This window comes from Nothobranchius furzeri, chromosome 10 (assembly GCF_043380555.1).
Source record: "Nothobranchius furzeri strain GRZ-AD chromosome 10, NfurGRZ-RIMD1, whole genome shotgun sequence".
Classification (NCBI taxonomy): domain Eukaryota; kingdom Metazoa; phylum Chordata; class Actinopteri; order Cyprinodontiformes; family Nothobranchiidae; genus Nothobranchius; species Nothobranchius furzeri.
The window spans coordinates 58,413,554-58,426,895 of NC_091750.1; the positions used below are offsets into that span (position 1 = coordinate 58,413,554).

The 13,342-nt window shown below is 40.1% G+C and overlaps 1 protein-coding gene across 1 annotated transcript in view; it reads left to right on the forward strand.

Moving 5' to 3' along the window:
• Nucleotides 1-13,342, forward strand: part of pdlim4 (PDZ and LIM domain 4) — a 59,061-nt gene that overhangs the window by 39,712 nt on the left and 6,007 nt on the right. Inside the window, exons 4-5 of the mRNA XM_015961419.3 lie at nt 6,634-6,902; nt 10,629-10,786. Coding sequence (XP_015816905.3) covers nt 6,634-6,902; nt 10,629-10,786 — 427 coding nt within the window. The remainder of the gene's footprint in view (nt 1-6,633; nt 6,903-10,628; nt 10,787-13,342) is intronic.

A 13,342-nucleotide genomic window follows, 5' to 3' on the forward strand; every position in this document is an offset into this window, starting at 1 on the left:
GCAAGCTACCCACAATGCACCTTGCCCGTTTTCTGTTCCGCTGTGGTCGGGGTAACTAGTGTCTGCGGAGCAAGCAGCAGGCAAGGTGCATTGTGGGCAGCCAGGTTTCCAATGTTTTGTTCTATTGTGGTGTTTTTTATTGGGGTTTTGTTGCCAGCGTAGTGTTGGACGTTGTTAGACGTTAGTTCAGTGTTTCGATGGTGCTGTTTTTGGTTGGTGTTAACTTCGCACCACGATGCCATTCGGTCATTTAGTAGCTTAATATGTTGCTTGTTTTGAATGCAGTTGTTGGTTACACGGGTTTTGCTTTTCCTGTCGATGGTTTGACATTTTTGCAAATCACAAAAATGTAAATAGTAACCAGTAACACATAGTATCTTGAACAAGTAACTTAAGTTTGATTAGTGATGTGGAAATAGTAATGCGTGAAGATTAGTCGTTACTGGAAAAAGTGGTCATTTTAGAATAATGCGCTACTAATTGACACGTTTCTGGCATCACTGGTCCTGATACAACACTTAAGTGTCAGCTATTTATTTTTCACCCGTTAAAAGAGAGGTTTGAAAGCAGGATTATTTTAATAACCCAAAGAAAATCATTGTCTGATGAGCAGGTATCATTTTTCTAACATAGTTGACCAGATTTACCAAAATAATGGCTTTTATTGTGTAGAACTTCTTTTTGACCTTTTTTTCACGTTTTATACCAAAGAACTATAAAAATGCATAAAGCTGCTTCTGATTGTGTCCATTCATACCCAGTAAAATATTTGCTTGGCTAAAGTTATTTTAATGTGAGTTCTCTACAGAACTGAGTCGAGTAGAAAGGTTTCCCCATTGAATAATGTATGCGTCATTGGAGAAATACATCACATTTCCATATATTTACACCTAATATTTAGCATGTATTGTATTTTCCTGCTCCACCCACCTTGCCACCCCCCAAAAACCATAAAGGCATGGTTTGGGTTTGGTTATTGGTGCAGAGCACCATTTGACAAGTCTAATTTTGAACATCCTGAGGGATTAAACCAGCAGGAGGCATTCAACAAGGAAGTGGTGTGCATGTGTGTGCATTGTAAATAATTGGTATATGTGCATCTGTTCAATCTAGCTGAGGCCTCTGTCTTCAGTTTAAGATAGACATATGATTTCAATTAAAGTCCTCCACCTTACTCCCTCACCATCTGCTCCACATCACACTTCTGCCCCTCCTCTCCTCATCTGTTTACCACGTAATGGCCAAATTCTAGTAATTCTAGTTGTGAATCACTGCCATCTCCCACTCAAACTCCCATTAATCAGAGCAACTTTTGTCAGGTTAATGAAAGGGGATTTTTGTGCATCTTGGCAAGCACCAAATATTATTTTTTGCCACTTCCTTTATCATCTTTTTCACGACTCTAAGTATAAAGTCCCATGCACTGCTGGTGTTTCTGTCATTATTTATGCTTTGCTTCCATTGGAAAACAAGTTGATTACAGTTTTTTTCGATTGCTAAAATGCGTTTTTCAAAACTGTACGTTTCTTTCAAAACTGCACACACAAAACCCCTAACATAACACACAAATTCCTCAACCATGGCTTCCCTTTGCAAAAAAAAAAAAAAAAAAACCCTGCCATCACATATCGTAACATGTTCCCAAAATGGAATACATTTTCATTTGGTAAACACAGCCACATTTTCACATGACACACACGTACCATTCATTGCTTAAACACAAGTAGCCTTTGGGTGAACACTACCAAGCATGGAAAGAACACTGAAGAGCAAAACTGAAAACACAATTGTCTAAATGGAACACGATGAACTACACACTGAATCCATTACAATGCCCACTTCTCTCATAGACAGACATTCGACATCACACAAATTTTGAGACAAAACATTTTATTTTTACAGTTAACCCCCACCCCCTCTCCCATTCAAGCATAATCATGGGGCATCATGCCTCCGGTCTCTGTCTGGCCAGAGGACCTCATCAACATCACAGGCAATGTCCTCCTGGTCCAAACAGCACCGGAAGTACCGCCTCGAGTGCCTCATGAAGCCCTGACAGGCCTTAAAGGCCACATCTCTACAAGCCTCCTCCATGGCTTGAAGCAGTGGGACCTGGCTCTGTGGATTCCTTTCGTACACCTTCCACCTCCAGGCTGAGGAAAACTCCTCAGTGGGATTGAGGAAGGGGGAATAAGGTGGAAGGTATAAAATGGAAAACAGTGGGTGGTCCTGAAACCACTCATACACCTGGGTAGCCTTGTGGAAACTTACTTTTATGCTGCAGTCCCTGATTGCAAATTGCTCGTCAGACCCGAAAGTTTAGAGATTTGAATATTTGTGTGTTGTTGATTGAATCTTTGAGAATTTATGTGAAAAGTGAGTGTAAACCTGAAAATTGTGTGCTGTGTTTTGACAGCAAGGTAATGTGAAATTGACATCAGAGTGCAAAGGAGGAAAATCAGAGTCCTAATATGATAAGGAAATCTTAAGTAGTGATAAACTGAGTCAAGCGATTGGAAACAGAAGTAGAGGTTGTGAAAATTGTGCCTCATTTTTGCTTTTTCAGTTTTAGCAATCGAAGAAAAACTGTAAATCAGTTAGTTTCATGGGTTTATGACCATCATACAATAATGTTTCTCATAAAATTTTTCATAATTTTTTTATCGTTTTCTATCTTTGGTTTGTTTTTGCCTGAACCAGCAGGTATGTGCAGACCTGGTGAAGAAGAGAAAATGAAAGTGCCTTATTTCCCAGAAGATGAAAACTAGAACATAGATGACATCACAGGCGGTGCTGCTATGTTGGGTTTCTGACTAGAGCTGCTGGTAATGATTTGCAACCATTTTGATTAGAGTAGAATATTTACCAGGGGGATTTGAAGGCTAAGGCATCCAACACGGGAAAGTGACTTTCGCCCAAATATGAAATTTCCATTTGTAGCAAAGTTGTGAAATAAAGGAATAAATCTTTTTTTAAGAAGACAGTTGGCACACAGCTGATTTGTATAATCTTAGGAAATGTTCTAGCTGCACTGCTGTAGCAGTTTGGAAAGCGCTTTTTGTAACCAAACTGGCATTTTTATAAGGCAAGCACCAGATGTGCTGCCTTATAAACCTACCATGCATCCAAACTAAATATCCATGGAACAGGTGTGCACAGCTAGACAGGAACTACATAAAAAGACAAAAGGAATGGTTTAAGAGGGGTAGAGTTCAGCTTAAGCAGATGGAGTCGAAACTATCTCAGACAGGTGTGTTATAGTTAAACAAGGTAAAAAGAATGTGCTGCTGATAGTGTCTTAACTTTGTGCAAATTAGCAATTTTAAAGACATTTGTTTCAAGTAAAGAACATGTTTAAACAATTCCATGAAGTTCTTTCAGCTGTTTTATTCTTGACAGTTTGAATAACTTGCAGAAACAGCTGTTTTAGGGCTCTGTCACTTTAAGAAAACAAGCTGCAACTGGCCACACCTACCCACCCACCACCCAGGCTGCTATAAGCCGAGAAGCTCAGTTATTTGGGAGGGGCTTGAAGTAGAGTTGCTGCTCATCCAGCAGCAGCTCCCTCTTCTACGTGAGCAGTGTTCCTATTCTACTTTCCTCATTTGTGACATCAAAAACAGGGACTTTTTAAAATGGCTCGTTTTAGGCACATAAATCCTAAAACCAAACACTGACAGAAAACAGATGGGCAGATTTTAAGTCCTGAAGGCAGTAGAGACCTACATGGCAGCAGAAAAAGATGGAAAAGTTTAGTTTTGCATAATATGTCCCTCTTAAAGGTTTTCTTATAGTTTTATTTATCTAAACAGATACAGTGTGGTCAAACTCCAATACTGATCAATAAAAATGACTTGATTGGGAAAAGGATCTAATACTCAGGATTTACTTTCAATTAAATTTCAATCCCGCAGTTCCCAAAATTGGGGTTGGACTCTGTTAGACTTAATTTGGTTATTTGAGATGATCTCCAGGAACCAAAAATGTTGAAAAAAAAAAAAATCCTGAAAGATTATTATTTTCTGTAATTTATGTACTGAACTAGTTAAATCTAATTATGTCTGTTATTTTTTTGGCTTTCACAAGTACAAGTCATAATTTTTTTCCTTTATTCCCCTTATTTGTTTAGCTTAATAAACAGTGTTTGTATTGGTCAACCAGTAATCTTTTGGGCAGCCAGGTCTTTACCAGTGGGATTTTGTGGGTCAGAAGCTAAAAAGTTTCTAGCAACACAAACTACCTTGGCTTTTGTTCTGGGTCACTTTGTCACAACAAATTCAGGTTTATGTCTTTTCATTTCATCACAATAAAGCTTAAACTGGAACATCTGTGTCATGTTTGTACTCATCAGTATCATTTATATAATGTCATATCTTTGTCAAGTTTCAACAAGAGTGTGTAACACAATCCACTCATGGATTTCCTTCTGCTTTCCTTTTATTTTGGAAGCTTAAGCAATAATGAGCTTGTTGGATTGCTTTGGTTATTTTTCTGATAGTTATCTGCAGATTAAACCTCGTCTAAATATGAGTAATGAATGCATAAATGACATGTAGGGACAATGATTTGTTTTGGAAGACATTCACCCTGAGTAATGGACATTCTCAGGAAATTGAATGATCTAGAAAGAATACTGGGATGAAATCAAAGTCCCCTTAAAGACGTGCAACTGAAAGAATGATGGGAAATTGATCTTGAACAAGAAAGTTTTTTGGTAATCGGGTGTGGCAATGAGAAGTGAAACATGGTATTTTTTCAGTACATGTGCAGTGGTATCTGCCTTACAGACTATCCTCAGGGCAGAAAAAAGCCCACAAATGCCTGGCTCAGCAGGGACAAGTCTGCAACCTCAGAGGAGAGATTAACACAGCAGGATTTGGAGTCTTTTTTCTGATTTTTGAACATCTTGCCTTGAATTGGATAACAGAAACACAACTCAACCAATGACACTGCTTGCTCTGTTTTAATCTACACACATAACACGAGCCTGGGGGAGCTTCTGCTGTGTGGTTAAGTTGCTAATGCTAATAGTAAGCTTCTGCTAGCCGAGATGTTAACTTCTAATTATGGAAGCTAAAACAACAATCTTCCCTGTCACAAGACAATATTGGGACGTCTAAGTGACAGTGTGATGTAGAGCTGTCAGGAGATAGGTGTAGGAGACTATTTTCATGTTCAGCCTGCATGGAAAGCTCAGAGTGGCTGATTATAATCAGAAATGATCATTAAAAATGGTTTTCAGTGTTCTACTCCTTTAAAACCAATGAAAAACACAATAATCTTTGCAAACGTAAGGAGAGTAAACGTGAAATCTGGCAGATTAATTGAGGTATAAACTAATTCTCATGGAGGTCAACCATCTGTGAAAGGCTAGTCTGAGATTAAATTACACCAACAGATCCAGGATTGACCAAAAGAATTGGGATGTGCTTTTTTTAACTAAATTCTGACTCTTTCACTTGCTAAGAATCAATTGAAAAAGTTCAGGTTTCATTGATGCTTCATTCATGCTGAGATTTTATCAACTTTAGGAGATTTAGTATTCTGTGAAAGTCACCTACCATAAGTGGAGCACAATGAGAAACTGCATTTCTGAGTTGAAGACTGCAGGTTTTGAAAAAAAGTCTAAAGCATTTAAAAGTGCTGATTGTGTGTGTGTTTGTGTGTGTGGGTGGGTGGGTGTGTGTGTGGTCCGGGTGAGGGCCGAGAACAGGATGACGTCCAGCAGATCCATCTGTTGAAATGATACGAGTCCTGGCTAAAGAGGCAGTGAACCTCCACCACCTGTGGTTAACACACACTTTAACCTAAACACACATGCGCACACACACACACGTGCACACGCACAGACACACACACACACTCAGTCCAATGGCTCATGGTTACAGCAGGCTGTTTCCATGCTGCTGCATGGCTGAACTTGTAAACAAAGTTCTCTGTCTCAGCAGAAGTGTTTATAGCCTGAGGCCATGAGGATATGCAGCCCCTCTCGCTCATCCTAAACTGCTGACTACCTTTTGAAATGTTAAGCCCCAAAACATTATCTAAAAGGGTGACATCAGCGCAAGCCGCGCAGTAAAAGTTTTATCTGTTTGATTCGGTGTCTGGGACAGACGAGTGTTATCTCTGATGGCTGCAGTAAACACCAAGCAGCTCAGTGAAGTCACCCTGGCTTAAGCGGTGAGTTTACAGCAGGGTTGTGTAGGTGTCTAATGCATCTTTTTAATAGATTTCACCAAACTATCCAAACAGAGCTCAAAAATATCCTGAGTATCCAAGCCCTGGCTGCATCATCTTTAACTCTACACATGTTTTCCTGTTTGACAGAAATTTCTGCTTTAGTTCTAGTGTAAACTTCTGTCTCATAACTAAAAGGGAAAAGCACAAATGAGCCTCATCGCTGAAGCCTCATTACTTTTGTCTCAGAAGGTTTGTGGTTTTTCTGAGTCAGGGCACCTCCATGTTTGATTTCACACTCCGGGTCCATTTGTGCTCACTCAGCTAAAACACGCTGTAGCAATTACCCATTCACCATTTTCTGTTATTTAAGACTTTTCAGGTTTGTTTCATTCAAATACTTCTTCCTTCTAACCTGTTATTTCTTTTTTTTTCCTTTTGCCTTTTTGTTTGTAGAATTTCCGCCCCATCACCAGCGGTTATGGCGGTTACGGTCGGAAACCTTCATATACCTCTGAACCCCAGTCCCCTCAACCTCTCCAGGTCACCCACCTTAATAATGGACACTCCAGACCCAACAATGGCCACAGCTACGGTTACAGGAACGAAACCGGGCACGCTCAGTACAATAACCCAGCAGGGCTTTACTCTCACAACAATGGCAGCAATGGAGACAGATCCCTGCCAAGCAAGATGGGGGGTCTCAGCCTGAGTGCCACACACAGGTGAGACAATAAAGTTTGTGTGCAAACCAAGTTAAATGAGGCCACATCTTACAAGCTTTTTGGCTGAAGTAGGTCAGTCTACTTAGAATTATTTTCTGAATTTCCAAACCCACATTTGCTTCTCGTTCTTGCAGCCGTTTACCGTGTGCCGTTCATAAAGCAAAGACTAAAGAAAGAAAAGAGAGCAACGTTTTATTTTCTGTGTGAACCTTTAGGAACAGAGCCTTATCTAAGCTGCAGCTTTTGTGTTCAGGCTTATCGGCTTTTAAAATATCTCTCCACCATTTCCCAGATGGTACCTAATGCTGCTGTGCGAAAAACACACAAGAGAATAGTAGAACGTCTCCTGTGACTGCCTCCAACATCCATCAAACTATCTTGTTAAAACCTCTCAGGGTGGGATTTTGATTTAAAAACAGGATCACGGTTGTGTAGAGACGCGAACACTCGCATAGTTAGGATCTCTTTTAACACACCTGCACAGACGGCCCTGGAAGTCTTGAAAAACCATTTGTTCTTGTGCACCCCCTCCAGTGGGTAATAAATGTGTGTCTTCTGTCTCCCAGTTAACATCCTCTGCAGCCTTCCCAGTGTTCCCAACAACTAGACTGTTAATCACCAGGTTTCTAAGCTTCCACAAGGCGTTAAACATAACCAGAACGCTGCTTTTAGGATTCTGTCTCACTTTCTCGTACACATCAAATCCTCCAATTTAATTCGGTCTTTCTTACAATACAGGATGTTCTCTTATACTCACACTCCTAAAGAGAAGCCTGGAGACAAACATGCTGTTAAGTGTGTCTGGATTTGCACTCATCTGTCAGCAGCCATGAAGCTTGAAGGTTAAATCTGTTCAGGGAGGGAACCCATGCATAGCATGCCGAGTCTTCCCAGGAGGTGATACCAATAAGATTTTATGCATTTGGAGTTGAATGTAGATGAATAAAATGTCTGAGATTTTCTCAGCCAAATTAAATACAATTTAATTATTCGTGTTTTCACATTTTAGTAGCCAAATATAGTTAAATTGAATTAAAAAAAAACACAGAACAATGATTTTCTTAAACTTAACCAGTTTAATGCTTGACCATAAACCATCGGAGTGAGTTTATGAGAACACATTTCTGGGAATCAAAACTGACCATGATCTAAATTGGAAGTTGCATATTAATAATATTAAAAGGAAATTATCAAGACTGATAGGAATATTATATAAACCCAGATATGTCCTGAACAAAGACAGCTTAAATCCTTAATCATGCCCATAAATACCCATAAATCAAATACAAAACAGAAAAAGTCTTTTAGGCTCCTCACATTGTCAAATTATAACCAACCGACCAATCCTTTATTTATTAATGTCCGTATTTTAAAATTCTATGGCCTAGTAGATTTGTATACACTAAAAATAATGTTTAAAAAAAATAAACTTGCATCACAAACATGACTAAACATGTTTACAATAAGACAGAGCCGGTATGAACTTAGAGGTGTGGAAAGGTTTATTTTAAAAAGGGGCAAACAAACACAAAGAGATTTTGTGTTTCTGTTAAAGGGGTTGATCTCTTGCGCAATTATTCAGATGACATCAAATTATGTTCCACTCTCTCATCTAAAGAGAATATACAAATGTATTACACTTGAAAAGTATTTTTTTAGTATCTGCTTACCAGTTTGACAACCTGATGCAAAAATACATATTAAAATGTGTGTTAAGTTGTAAAGAAAGGGTAGGCATTACACTCAATAGCTTCAGCCTGTACCTTTGCAGTCAGCTTGTTTGTTATGTTAAAGAAGTATACTTTTATGGAATGTAAAATAATGAATGAGCATACTTTTGACCAAATAAACCTATTTGAACTGAACTAATAACTTCTTGCTAAACATTATAACTGAAGATGCAGAGCAATAAAAACATAAGACATGTTACATAAAGAAAAAAAAAAGATAAAATGGATGTTTAGCAAACTTTACATCCTTATTCCAGGATGATAGTAAGGGCATTAAACATGGAGAAAACCACTATTGATCGGACCACATGGTAAGCAGCAGCTATGTTGAGAGAGATTCTGCGTGATGTCCTGGCACTCGCGGAGTACAGACGCTTCTCTTTTCGCTCCCTTATCTTTTTTTCCCAAGGCTCTTTGTCCTGTCTGCCCACAGAGCGCTTCTCTCCATTTCTTCTGAAAAACCCTATTTTTAACCATGGAATTGATAAATTGGTAATTCAGCGCGATCAATAAGATTTTTTCAACTATGAGAACGGAGCAGGGGGCTCCCACATGCCCACAGGGGACACACCCGGTGGGGTATATGCTGGATTCCTGGAGGGGATGGAGCATCATATGCCTCCCCCAGCTGTCCATTGAGGATGTCGAAGACGTGTGGATATTCGGCCTGATGATCACTGGATTTTTTCTGACTGGAGTGGGAGGATATCTGGTTTTCTGGAAATTTGGGAAGACGGGAGCGATTGGAGGGCGACCCGTACCCACGGAAAGCACCGTCCATGTGGAGACTTCACAGACTGGGATGTTACTCGAGGTGAATCGTAAGCTGGACAATGTTCTAGCTGCGATACCGGTATTAGTGCGCAAAATGGACGTCATCTCGGAGAGAGTCACCGGATGGTATGGACAAGTTTAAAAACCCAAAATTGGCTTCACTGAAGAACTGGAATGATCAGTTTTAAGACTGAAGGCATTATCTCAGCCTGACCCAAACAAAGTCTTCTTATCCGAATCTGATGCCCTGGTAGCCTTGAGAGGCTACAAACCCCCACAAAGGAATGCAGACAGATGCTGTGAAAACGCGACCTACCACCCCCCACCCCCCTCCACCCACCCACCCGCCTTCGGATTGGTGGACTTCAGCCTGGCGAGGTTCATCAACCTGCAGGAGTCAATGTGCTATGTGAACTTATGGTGTGAACCAGTTGTTAATAGCTGGCCTACGACTTTCTGCGTCTCTGTCCCATTTGCTCCGGTTGAAAGACACCCAAAACCACACCCCCTTCACGTGGTCACGCACACACACAAGTTCGCTGTGTGTGTGTGTTCATGTGGTTTTTATGCAGTGTCTGTTTACGAACACATTTGACTATCGCGGAAATGTATTTTGAAATGCTTTATTGTGTTAAATTTACCGGCCTACCTCTCATGTCTAGGTTTGACTTCCTGCCAGAATTGACTGCCAGAATTCGCCCATGTGGCCTATAGAATAGGATAACAAGGGCGCCGAATGAAGGCGGTCCCCGTTTCACGGCGCTTCGGCGGCCGGTGTGTCCCAGGCGTTAGGCTCCCTATTGAACAAACCTAAAAAGAATGAAATAACAACTTTTAAAAGTTGTTTATTGTAGCGTTCTCTGAAATGCTTTTTAATTTTTCCACATCAACTCTGAGCCACTTCTGCTCATACTGGCATTTGAAAAACAACACGGGTAGATCTGCAGTACATCACAGAGCCAGAGGCGCACGCAAACCTGTGTTTATTTTAGAAACTCGTTAACCTAACACTCATGGTTCTGGACTGTGGAAGGACCCCCAAGCCAGAGGAAAAATTACACATAACCTAATCTGCTGCACTGGTTTCATATTCATTATCATATAACTTCCATTTGGACACCAGTAAAACGATAACTTGTGTTTGTCACCCATTCTGTCACATGGTGTTTCAATTTTGTTGCAAAATCTAACTACTGTCTTTGGTTTATTTTGTGTTTTGCAGCCCAGAGCCTCCCACACAGTCTCCTGGGGGCCGTAATGGTTTTGACCTCCAGTCAGACGTCTACAAGATGCTGCAGGACTACGAAGAGCCAGTCTCAGAGCCCAAACAGTCTGGCTCCTTCAAGTATCTCCAGGAGATCTTGGAGGCTGAGGATGGAGGTATGGTTTTCTGTGTTTGTACATGACCTACACACAGTACTACCAAAGATTTGTGTTGATTTAGAGTAACTAGGAAAATTGTGGGGGTAAATTCTAACCACTGAAATGTCTTCCTCAAACAAAAGGGTGTGCATGTCTCCCTTATAAAATAACATTAAAACCAACTTGTGATTTAAAAAAAAATGCACAGAAGCAATTCCCTTATATCAGTTCTAAATATCGTCTTATGTGACATTTCCACTGGAATTGTAAGTATCACATGGCAGTTCGAGCCCGTGGTTTACGTGGTACGCTTCCGGAATGCTTCAAGCTCATCAGCTGAGTTTGAACTAGACAAAAAGTCGACATGGAAGCAGTGTAAAAGATCTGGAAACTTTCAAAATAACAGAAGTGCAGATTTCCATTTGCTTAAAGCTATAATTCATAGTTTGCCCCTTTTCAGTAATTATGTATGATTTTTGAGAAATCCGTAAAAGTGATTTTATTCCCATGTACTGTGATTTAAGGTAGACTATCAATGTTCTTGCTAAGCCCATCCCCTATCCCGTAGAGCCTCATGCAGTATGAATTGAGTGCCACTCGGCATTCGCCAATAGTGTAGCTGCTTATATACAGATGTCAGTCATAGAGCGTGTGCAAGACAACTTACTTGGACTGACGAAGGGTTGGCGACATTTCTTGTGCATCAATGCAGTGCAAACAGATGGTTCATGTAAACCCAAGACATTTGAAATAAATATTTCCTGCCATGCAGATGAGGTCTGTTATTCCTGCTCAGTTTCTCTCTGACTCCTAAGAGCTCCTCTGTCTTAGAGGCATAGTTTTCCTTTTATAGGAAAGTTGCAGATAGAGGGGGGGAGAGAGAAAGAATAAAATGGAGAGAAAAGCACAGACAAAAAGGAAAATGGAGAAAGATGAAATGCTGTAAAATGGCACGTTTATGGATAAACATGCAGTGGATGGAAGTTTTTATGAGGTTTGCTGCAAAAACAACTTCACATAAAACAATAAAGTGAAAAATATGGCTTTCTTGTCTGACCACTTGGCATTCCAGCGTTTCAGAAGGGGTCATGTGATGCTGACAGCAGCAGGACGACGCTAATCCCTGGAACTAAAACATTCTTTTCATGTGTCATGTTTACCATCAAAGCAGGAAAAAAGTTTAAGGGGTGCTTATTAAGAGCCGAGTGTTGGAATGGACCGTTAACCCAGCGATTCACCATTATCACTAGCGCGCCCATGAGAAAAGAAAAATAAATTAAGTTGCAATTAGTGTAATAAATCCAGCTGTAAATTATTTAACAGTATCACAGAGTTCCCCCCCCCCCCCCCCCCTTTCTATAGAGGTAAAGTTTTCATAGTGATAAAACTTAGTTTTTTTTCCACAATGAGCTGAAGTGTGCTACACTTTGACATTAAAAAATAAATGAAACACTTGCATATAAAGTGAGTACATCAAAAACAGATTAGAGAACTCCCTGTGTTGAGCGTGCATATTCTGCAGTGTGGAATTGTGACAAGTGGGATTAATTCCTTGAACTTTTCTGAGTGTTCAACACCTTGACACCAGATTCACATTAGAGACTTTGGAACCACGACCAGTCAGTGATATCTTATCTCCTTTCACCGTTTGATAAAGCACTTTTTTTAGGTTCTTGACATGGTCAATAAGAAACCATAATGATGACTCATGAACGTGAAATTTCAAACTTAGAATTTTTTTTACATGACAATAGTGCAAAATAATTTTTTAAGTATTGTGATTTTACCACTTTTTGTTAATCAGTTTTGCAAAAATCAACTAATTTGAAGGATTATGTTAGTTTTCCATCTTAATTTGAACATGTTAATTCCATTTATGTTGTCATATGGAGCCATTCATCCATCCATTTGTTTCTGCGGGGTCGAGTCGTGGGGCAGCAGCCTAAGCAGAGACGCCCAGACTTCGCTCTCCTCTAGATTGACCAGAAAATCGAAGTCTCTTCAGACCGGTACAACGCCATCACTGCAGATGCAGCACCAATCCATCCATCAATCCCATGCTCCATCTTTCCCTCACTCGTGAACAAGACCCCGAGATACCAGATAATGAAGCCATTCAACTGAATTAAAACTGTTCTTAAAAGTTTTGAACTAAATCAATCTCCGGTTTTATTCTCTTGTAAAATAATATCATAACATTTCACCCTTTGATGTGAGCACTGACGGGATAATTCACAGCATGAGGAATAATGCAAACTGCTCCAGCAGTGACGGCTGGAGCCGAGCCAAACCACACAGTTCCTTTAATTTATCATTTCTTAAACCCTTTAAAGGAATATGAGCGCCAGAGCTGAAGAAGATGGATGACCTAAAAGCAACTGGAGGGAGAGAGAACACAACACACACTGATGAACTGAGATAAATAGCAACCTTTCTGTTCCACTAAGCATCATTTTTGAGCTCGTGATGTTAATTGACGCTTTAAGTTCAGTCAGACACCTCAAGTTTACATTGGGACCCTTTTAAAAGCTGCGTGCTTCTCTGTCAGGGTTTATAAGTGACATTTAATCTGTG